Below are 9,076 nucleotides of genomic sequence, written 5' to 3'. Positions count from 1 at the left end.
CCTTCCTATATATATATATATATATATATATATATATATATATATATAGGGAGAAGATCATGCGAGAACCACCTCTTATTGTGAGAACCGCGAGAACCAATGTGAACACACCAAAAATGCCTAAAAATAGCTAAAAATCACACAAATTTTTTTTTTTAATTTTTTATAAAAATATCGCTACTTTTCGAAGCAAAAAAAAAATTAAAAATTTTTTTTTTGGCTTCTAAAAGTAGCGATTTTAACATAAAAAATATTAAAAATTTCAAAAAAAATTTTTTAGATTTTTTTTAGATTTTTTGGGGGTTTAGTTTTTAGCATTTTAGCTTGAGGGGGGGGGGGGTGGGGTTAGGTTTTTTTTAGCATTTAGCTTGGGGGGGGGTTAGGTTTTTTTTTTTTTTTGGGGGGGGGGGTGGGGTTAGGTTTTTTTTAGCATTTAGCTTGGGGGGGGGTTAGGTTTTTTTTTTTGGAGGGGGGGGGGTGGGGTTAGGTTTTTTTTAGCATTTAGCTTGGGGGGGGGGGTTAGGTTTTTTTTTTTTTTGGGGGGGGGGGGAGGGGGGTGGGGGGGTTTAGGTTTTTTTGAGGGGGGGGGGGCGGGGTGGGGGTTAGGTTTTTTTAGGCTTTTTTAGCTATTTTAGGTTGTGTTCACATTGGTTCTCAAGGTTCTCACAATAAGGGTGGTTCTCGCATGAGCCCCTCCCTATATATATATATATATATATATATATATATATATATATATATATATATATATATATATATATATATATATATATATATATATATATATATATATCAATTTCCTAGATATAATAACCAATTTGATGTTATGTCTAGCTAATTTTTATAACATCACCAACTTATTTAATTTTTTTAAATGCACCGTAGTGTAATGTAATACAATATCATCATGTAATATATTGTAATATGATACAATATACAGTAATATGATACAATAAAATATAAAACAAAAACACAATTTAACCTTTATTGAAAATTAATTATGGTCAAGAAGATTACATTCACATTAAATCTATATCCAACATAATATTATATAGTCATTTACGTTACAACAACACTTAACACATTAACATAAATAATGTTTTTTCTTACATTTCCTTGTAAAAAGACAAAAATACCATTGCTAGGGACACTTGTAATAACAGTATAACACCACACCCAGTTCACAACAGCAGGGGTAAATTCGTCATTAACCTAAACTTGCCAACATAAAAGTAAAAACACCCGTTTCCGTGTCTCTCTCAGTCTCCTCTCCAATCCATGAAATATTACAGTTCTTTCTTCTGCAATCTTTAATCAAAAACCTCTTATAAACCCTAGAAATTTCTTCATCTTTACGTCAGTTGTGCTAATCAGTTTCTACTGTGTACACACACAGATAGATTAAGTTACAACTCACCAAATTCAATCGTAACTAGCAAATTGTAACTTGTAACTTGTAACAATGTCTGGTTTGAGAAGATTTGCTGTTTCGCGAAGCGAAATGGGTGATCGAAGCGGTAGTTATGCGGCTTCCAACCCACATGTTAATCAGGTGGTTATGCAGCCTCAGTTACGTGGACAACAAATTCTTCACCACCAGGTTGAAAAGATGACAGTGGCAGATGTTGAGAAGCAAACTGTTTCTGCTGGTTTCGATGCTGCATTGTCGATACCTCCGGTTTTGGCTTCTTCCGCTTCTTCTTCGTCTTCGGGGCCTCCGAATAATATGAGTAACTTGGATAGTTTTCTGGAGTCCGTCACCCCGGTCGTTCCCGCCCGGAGACCGTCTGAGGTATTGTTGAATTTGAATTTTGTAGTAGCAACTAGCAAGTAACCCTATTTTTTATTTTTTTTTAGTTTTGAATTAAATGATTTAAATTTGTTATAATTTGAATTATAGTTCTTTTTTTTTTTTTGTAATTTGGATTTTTTACTTTATGCTATTTGAGCTGCTTTAAGGAATTCAATTGTACCTAAATAATTTGTTTATATGTAAATGTGTGTAGGGAAAAAGGGCTGATTTAGTAATTTACCCTAATGTGGATTCTTATGTGTTAACTTAATCTTTTTTTTCTTTTTTTTTTTTTTTTTTTTTTTATGTCAATTGGACTCATTAGAACAGATGCATATCAAGTCAAATAAGCATATAACTTTACATATGAAATTATAAGTAACACAAGCTTGTACATGTGGGTCAAAGTTGGTCAAATAAATGGTTTACTTGATTAAAAGACTGATATGTAAAAGAAATGAGAGAGATGCAGATTGTGGCTGTACATAGAGCAATGTCTCGCGTATGTGACGCTCTTGGATCGTGATTTTTAAATACAAGGACTTTGTTTGGTTTGTTAAATAATATTATGCTAGCTAAACTTTGTAACGGGCTGCACTTACAGGTGGATTCGACAGGACGTGTAAGTGGGGAAGGTGACATGAACCCATATTATTGCATTGGGGATCTGTGGGAAAGCTTCCAAGAATGGAGTGCTTATGGAGTTGGAGTGCCATTCTTGTTGTCTGGTATACCAACTACGCAGTATTATGTTCCCTTCTTATCGGGTATGCAGCTCTACGTTGACCCTGAAAAAGTCGGGTGAGTGTTTCTTTTTCTGTTTTCTTTGCTCTTGTTATTTGATTAGTGCAGATCAGTGGTTGCAATGATCCATGTTAATTATTTCTACAAGTGTCATACCATATAAATTCATTGGTATATTATCGGTTTCTTTGTTTTAAGCATGTACACCTTTTATTAGATTATTATATGCTCATTGAATTCACTTCCTTATTGGTTAACCGATCGCTTTAAAGGAATAATAAACAGAAAATTATGTATATGTGGAGTTAGGGTTCGTGAGGTGCCGTAGCTTGTATTTAATGTGGTATTTGTCGTTTCTTGAAAAATAAGCGAAACAATACAAGAACTATAAATATAACGTGGTCATTTGCCTATTTGAAAATTTTATAATTAAAAGCTCATGAAGCTTTAGTTGGAAACAAGAGGGAGATACTAATTTATGATAAACTCTAGTGATTTGTAACTTTATAATATCATCTTATGGCGTAAGACAGTGACAAGTTTTGTCAGGTTTCGTGGTATGCATCATGCATATTTGTTAAGGTTGTTACATACTTGTATTTATACGTCGTTTTAGGTGAAAAGCGTTAACTTGTGGGAAATGAGATGTTTTTGCTTGTTATGAATGATATGATCTTGCTCAGGACAACTTGTCTGAAATGTAGTAAGTAAAATAGGCTGGGATAAACAGATAATTAATTTAGCTAAAATCTCTGTTGATATCTTTGTATACCATATATATGTATTAACCTTTTCGTGTTAGCGATTTGACCTATTAAATCCATTTCATAATGATTCCTGAAGCAGAAATTAGTCAATTATACATTCATGATGAATGTATGATTTGTTTCTAAGAACAATATTTATTATCCAAATTCTATCAGGTGCCCGGCTAAAGAACCAGACCAGGGGACGAGTTCTGTTTTGGAACGGTCATTTGATGCACTGAACTTGAACCACCAAAAGCTAAAACAGGTCATGTCGTGGGACACTAAAACTGAAGCTTGTGGTTCACGTGGCAAGCTTGCCTTTGAGTTTATGGAACGAGAGCAGCCATATACTCGGAAGACTTTATCTGACAAGGTTATATACTCTTTGGGTGATAAAACTTATATTTTGTTATTAATGCGCTGCTGACTTTTTTACGCCGAAACTTATGCTCACTTTCTTTATCTTAGGCTTCCGTTCTTGTATCCCAATTTCCTGAGCTGAGCCAGTTCAGGAGCTGTGATCTATCTCCTTCAAGCTGGATATCCGTTGCTTGGTATAGTTCTTTCTTAGAGGTGGCAAAATGGGTGGGCCGTGGGCGGGTAATTTTTGGTATGCGTCAAAACAAGTTGGGTTTACATGAAACACTTCATATCCACAATTTAATGATTCGTGTAGTTGATTTCATGGATCTATTTCCCTAATCTTACCACTGTATTTTTAAGCTTTTTTATTTTCTTTATATAATCCCCCAGACCCTACAAATAGCTATGCTATGAGTGGGATTATATTTGGTACATTTGTTTGTTTATTTTCTTTTTTATAACTAATTTACGCACTTAAACGATTAGATATAGAGCATAATCTAAAATGAATCATTTATAAGTAAATGGATTAGTGTTTAAGCAATGCCATTTTCGGATAGTGATCTCATATTCGACTGGCTTGATTGCAGGTATCCAATCTATAGAATACCTGTGGGCCCAACGCTAAAAGATCTGGAAGCTTCTTTTCTGACATTACATCCCTTGTCAACTCAGCCTGGAAGTACTTGCATCTCTCTCTCAATATATATATATATATATACACACACACATATATCTCACATACATACAGATGACTGATTTCTCATGAGCTATAACATTTTGTATATGATGCTCATACAGGCTACAGCGGGTCAGAGTTTTCAAGCAAGAATGCTGATGGGGTTAACGGAACACTAGCTCTTTCTTCAAAGATTCGTTTACCAGTAATTGGACTGGCTTCCTACAAGCTAAAAGGTTCAATAATATCTCCGTGTGACCCCCAAGAGCGCAAGAAAGAAAACGACCTTTTCGAAGCAGCTAACAAGTGGCTCACAAATTTGCGGGCTCATCTCCCAGATTACCAGTTCTTCCTTAGACGTCATTAACCGTCAAATGAAGTACATCAATCTGACTTCAAATCTCTTTCCAATAAGTAATAAACTAGTTACAAATAATTGTTTAACTTTATGCACCGGAACCGCATGGTTCAATGGATTTTTTGACCTTCAAATAATGGTCAATATACAACATTTGCATAGACTTAAATGATCTCTTGATGTTATAACTTTTTTGCCAGTCTGCATGCACCTTTTTGTTTGAAATATTGTAGTTTATGTGATAAATTGGTAACAAAATCATGAAGCTACTTTTTACAGCAGTAACAAATAATTAGAATACGCTGTTTCCGTTCGTCATAGACAACTTATCTGCCAAAATATTATGATCTAACTGGTTACATTGTGTGGGATAACAACATGAACTAGACTCAGTCCCTACATGTTTTGATTGTTTTGTTACAAATTGTCAGTGAAAATGGTGGATAATAACATAGTCTGCATGAAGTCAGATTTCAGAGCTTTCTCTTCATGGTCTTTGCTTGATAAAAAACCAGTCGGGATGCCACCGTCGCTGTTACTGCAAGCCAATAAAAAGTAACATTAGATTTACATACTACCAGTATAGTGTAAGATGTGTCAAAATGGGTACGATTTAAACAAGGTCACGTTTATTACAAATTAACACACCACGGTTTAGGTTGGGTTGACAAATGAATTTATTACAGCGGAAACGAATTTATTACAGACAACCAAAATCACTGAACAAGTATGTTTAGGAGGTTGTATGCATATAGAATCAGTATAGGGTTTGTTTACCTTTTATGTACTTTTTTAGTTGATCCATTAGAGGCTACCCTAATTGACTCAACAAGATATCAAAATATAAGTAAAAAAAAAAGCTTGTACCTTTCTGATAGCTCATACTTAGAAAGGATCTTTGATGAGCTTGACTCGGCAGAAGAATCGGCTTGGGGTTCAAGACTTTGAGGTGAATTATTGACAAATGAGAACAGCAATGGATCAGTTGCAGAATTGGTAGAAGATGTTACAGAAGCTGATTCCTTTTGACGAGTGCGTGAATGTTCTTGCAGTTTCTTCCTTAATAGTGATACTATAGAAAACGAATCATCGTCATGGAGCTTCCTCTTGCAAAGACCTTGATCTATTTAGTTAAAGAATTTAACATTGACCCAATAGTCCATATAACATTATAACTAACCCAAAAGGTTCAGTTCCAAAGTAAAGGATGACCATTATTCACCCTCCAGGAATGTGCAATCGTCCAAAACCAAAAAATGGAAAACCGGATCATCAACAAGACTAAGACTTTTCACTAGTGATTTAAACCTTATTTATTGCATGAATGACACCATTTAATTCAAGTAAAAGAAAAAAATCTGGTTACGTGTTAAAGATTCTTCGTGGGTTTTGCACTCTTATTTACTGACATAAAACTAGTAGTACAATTAGCCAAATCATGTATGAAACATTAGAAACAGAATCACGCAAAAAAAACATGCAACTTCTGATACGTATTGACCATTAGGACGGTCGGTTTTAAGTTATTTCCAATTTGCAGGATTTGAGCAATCTCTTTTTACCATGTTTTCTATCGTAAATCACACGAATTTTTAAATTTCCTTCTCCTAACAATCTCCTATTAAAAGAAAATCATTATCTAGGGATATGATTTTAATTATCATGCCAATTGCCAAATATGGTAAATGTTCTTAAAAGGCAGAACATTGTGCTTGGTAGAAGCATTTAGTGACTCTTTCTTGTTACCCTCAACTAAAATGCATTTAGTGACTCACGTTCCGAGTTATATAAAATCACACAAGAACAGATATCATCATCATCATCATCATATAATTTTAACATATTTTAATTGATATAAAGACCGATAAAGCAAGAGATAACAATATGATCATCACTATAAGAAACATGTAGATTATTTAAAAAAAGGATATTTTAAGAACACCTTGATGTTGAATAATCAAGTGGGAAATCATGTTCTTCCCAAGATTACTAGCACAAAGAGGACACACCTGCAAGATATAACAAATAAAGGATTCAAATTTCAAAACCCTAAAAGTAAAAGTAACCATTTCATCACAAAACAGTAATCTATTATTAAAATTAAAACTGTCAACAATCAAATAACAAAATTAAAGGTAAGAAAACCACTAACCCCCAACTTAATTTCAAGTGGATGTTGATCCTCAAGATGAACACACAACCCTAGGGCATCAAACCCCTCTGAGCAATACGGACACACCATTTCCAAATTCGATTCCTCTTCCTCATCTTCACTATCCTCCAGATCAATGTAACTACCAACTAATCAACCACAAATCATCAGAAAATTAACAACTACACACAACGATCGATTGGAATATAGGGACTGACCTGGAAGATGGTTCAAGAATCGGGAGCTGAAAGAATCATCGTCGTTGATTGAATTCCTCATGATGATTAAGTGATGGAAATCAGTAGGTGTTGTGTTGATGAATGGATTGAGAGTGGGTTATTAGGGTTATTATAAGTTTGAGAGATGAAAAAGGGGAATATGGAAGGTAACGTTTCCCAGGGGCTCCCGCGTAATTTCTATATTATTTCTCAACGACCACAAGGATGCTTCTTTTGGGTTGGCCCATAGTGTAAAGTTGAGGTGTAAAAACACGGTATAGGCACAAACCGGTTCGGTTTGTAAATCGACCCGGTCTCTTTCATCATGGGCTTAAAGTGGTTTGGGAAAAACTGGTTCGTCTCGTTTTATGAATTGATTTTAGGTTTGGAATCCTAAAGTGTTTCTAAACCGTCGTGTTGGACGTGGCTCAGACCGATTATTTTGGTGGTAGAGGGTTGAGCACAAAGCTAGTTTTTGTGTGCCTCTAGTGTAGGGGTGTGCAAAAAACCGAATTAACCGAATCATAACCGAATTAACCGATAAAACCGAACCGAAAAAACCGAACCATATCAAAAACCGGTGGGTTAGTTAATAGTTTTTTTGAAAACCGAAAGTAGCGGGTCGGTTACGGTTATTAATGTTTCCATACCCACCATAACTGGATCGAACCGACATATAATAAATCTTTGTAGGATTTGAGACTTTTCACCATTTTTTAAAAATATTTGATGCTTTTTATTGAAGATTTTTAGTATTTACGGGTTATTTCATATCGTTTTGCGGTTTTGCTTGAATGTTTATTTGAATTTATGGAATATATCACATCACTTTATTTGAATATTCGGATATGTATTTTTTAATACTATGTAATATACTAATATATATACAAATATGAATAACAATTTATTCCATCTTAAAAAAATTAAGCTATTTTTAGCTAGGCTAAATACATGGTTAACCACCCACAACCGCCCCAACCATCAAAACCGATTAATCATAACTGTCATAACCGGTTGGTTATGGTTATGATTATAGTTATCCATTAACCGACATAGCAGTTAAGGTTATAGGTTTAAGCCAAAACCAATTCAAACCCATCCATGCACACCCCTACTCTAGTGTAAAGTGAATATTTTCTGCTTTTAAGAATTGAGGTCAGCGTTTACCAACCCTCGTATGGGCATGTGACATACGACATAGGCGTTCATGGATTTAAGACATGATCAACCCAAACACTAAATTCACTAGCATGGTATTAAGTGGTAGTGTGTTGTGTTGATAGGAAGAAAAGGTTCTACTTACATCATGGGGTGTGGGCTTGGATTTGGGGCGTGGAAATCAAATCAACACCGCTTTAGCCACGGCGGGCCAGCCAGGGTAGTGGCGTTGCCCCTCTGGCGTGGCTATAAAGCCTGGCGTGGTGCGGATTAGCTAGATAATGTGGATGGCTGGGATTGGCTAGCAAAATATGACCGTTACCCATAGCCGTTTGGGCTAGCCGTGGGCCATGGCGGGAACTGCTATGTAAATCAAATTTTTAAAAATTTTTACTAATTTTTACCTATAAATACTCACCCCAAACCCCCAATTTTTTACACCTACTTTCTTCAAACACAAATCCTCATCCAAAACCAACCCAAAAACCAAAAATGGTTAACTGGACCGAGGAGGAGGAGCTAGCGCTAGTGATATCAATAGTTGGCGCACAACGAACGCTACGCCGTGGTCAAACCACCTACTGGACACGAGCGTTTTAGGAATACCAACAATATGTTGGAAACGCGCGTCAAAACTTGAACGCGTGTCAACATAAGTGGCGGGAGCTAAAACCGCACCTGGATCGGTTTAAAGCATGTTTCGATTGTGTGCCTGCGGGCGACCTAAAGCTACGACTATCAAGTGGAGATCGCCAAAATCGAGTACAGGCACGATGGAAACCCAGAGTTTCGTTGGGTTCCCCATTTTAATAGTTATCGTACTTTGTAATTCTTTTTTTAGAATTTATTATGAATTTTTTTTT

General features: G+C 35.5%; 2 protein-coding genes across 2 annotated transcripts; one reads left to right on the top strand and one right to left on the bottom strand.

Annotated features, from left to right (window-relative positions):
• The first annotated feature begins 2,249 nt into the window (after positions 1-2,249).
• Positions 2,250-4,694, top strand: LOC110933807. The gene is made up of 5 exons (XM_022177012.1): positions 2,250-2,294; positions 2,397-2,593; positions 3,460-3,658; positions 3,754-3,895; positions 4,450-4,694. The coding sequence occupies exons 1-5, from the start codon at positions 2,250-2,252 to the stop codon at positions 4,692-4,694; spliced, it is 828 nt and encodes a 275-aa protein (XP_022032704.1).
• A 246-nt stretch (positions 4,695-4,940) lies between these two features.
• LOC110937058 (protein DEHYDRATION-INDUCED 19 homolog 4) lies at positions 4,941-8,991 on the bottom strand. Its single transcript, XM_022179465.2, has 5 exons — positions 7,056-8,991; positions 6,838-6,986; positions 6,617-6,694; positions 5,553-5,803; positions 4,941-5,223 (listed from the first exon to the last, which is right to left on the bottom strand). The coding sequence occupies exons 1-5, from the start codon at positions 7,114-7,116 to the stop codon at positions 5,103-5,105; spliced, it is 660 nt and encodes a 219-aa protein (XP_022035157.1). The 5' UTR covers positions 7,117-8,991; the 3' UTR covers positions 4,941-5,102.
• Between the last annotated feature and the right edge of the window lie 85 nt (positions 8,992-9,076).

The sequence above is a fragment of the Helianthus annuus genome, chromosome 4, assembly GCF_002127325.2.
Source record: "Helianthus annuus cultivar XRQ/B chromosome 4, HanXRQr2.0-SUNRISE, whole genome shotgun sequence".
NCBI lineage: Eukaryota > Viridiplantae > Streptophyta > Magnoliopsida > Asterales > Asteraceae > Helianthus > Helianthus annuus.
Note: the sequence above shows the minus strand (reverse complement) of the source record. Positions and strands in the feature narration are given on the sequence as shown.

What these genes read in the sequence shown, in the direction of transcription:
- LOC110933807 (XM_022177012.1), top strand. Translation starts at nt 2,250, where the DNA reads ATGAGAGAGATGCAGATTGTGGCTGTACATAGAGCAATGTCTCGC. An exon ending in TACATAGAGCAATGTCTCGC is followed by an intron (nt 2,295 to 2,396) that starts GTATGTGACGCT and finishes CTGCACTTACAG; the next exon opens with GTGGATTCGACAGGACGTGT. An exon ending in GTTGACCCTGAAAAAGTCGG is followed by an intron (nt 2,594 to 3,459) that starts GTGAGTGTTTCT and finishes AAATTCTATCAG; the next exon opens with GTGCCCGGCTAAAGAACCAG.
- LOC110937058 (XM_022179465.2), bottom strand. Translation starts at nt 7,116, where the DNA reads ATGAGGAATTCAATCAACGACGATGATTCTTTCAGCTCCCGATTCTTG. An exon ending in AACATCAAGGTGTTCTTAAA is followed by an intron (nt 5,804 to 6,616) that starts ATATCCTTTTTT and finishes TAAATAGATCAA; the next exon opens with GGTCTTTGCAAGAGGAAGCT. An exon ending in AAGTATGAGCTATCAGAAAG is followed by an intron (nt 5,224 to 5,552) that starts GTACAAGCTTTT and finishes ATTGGCTTGCAG; the next exon opens with TAACAGCGACGGTGGCATCC.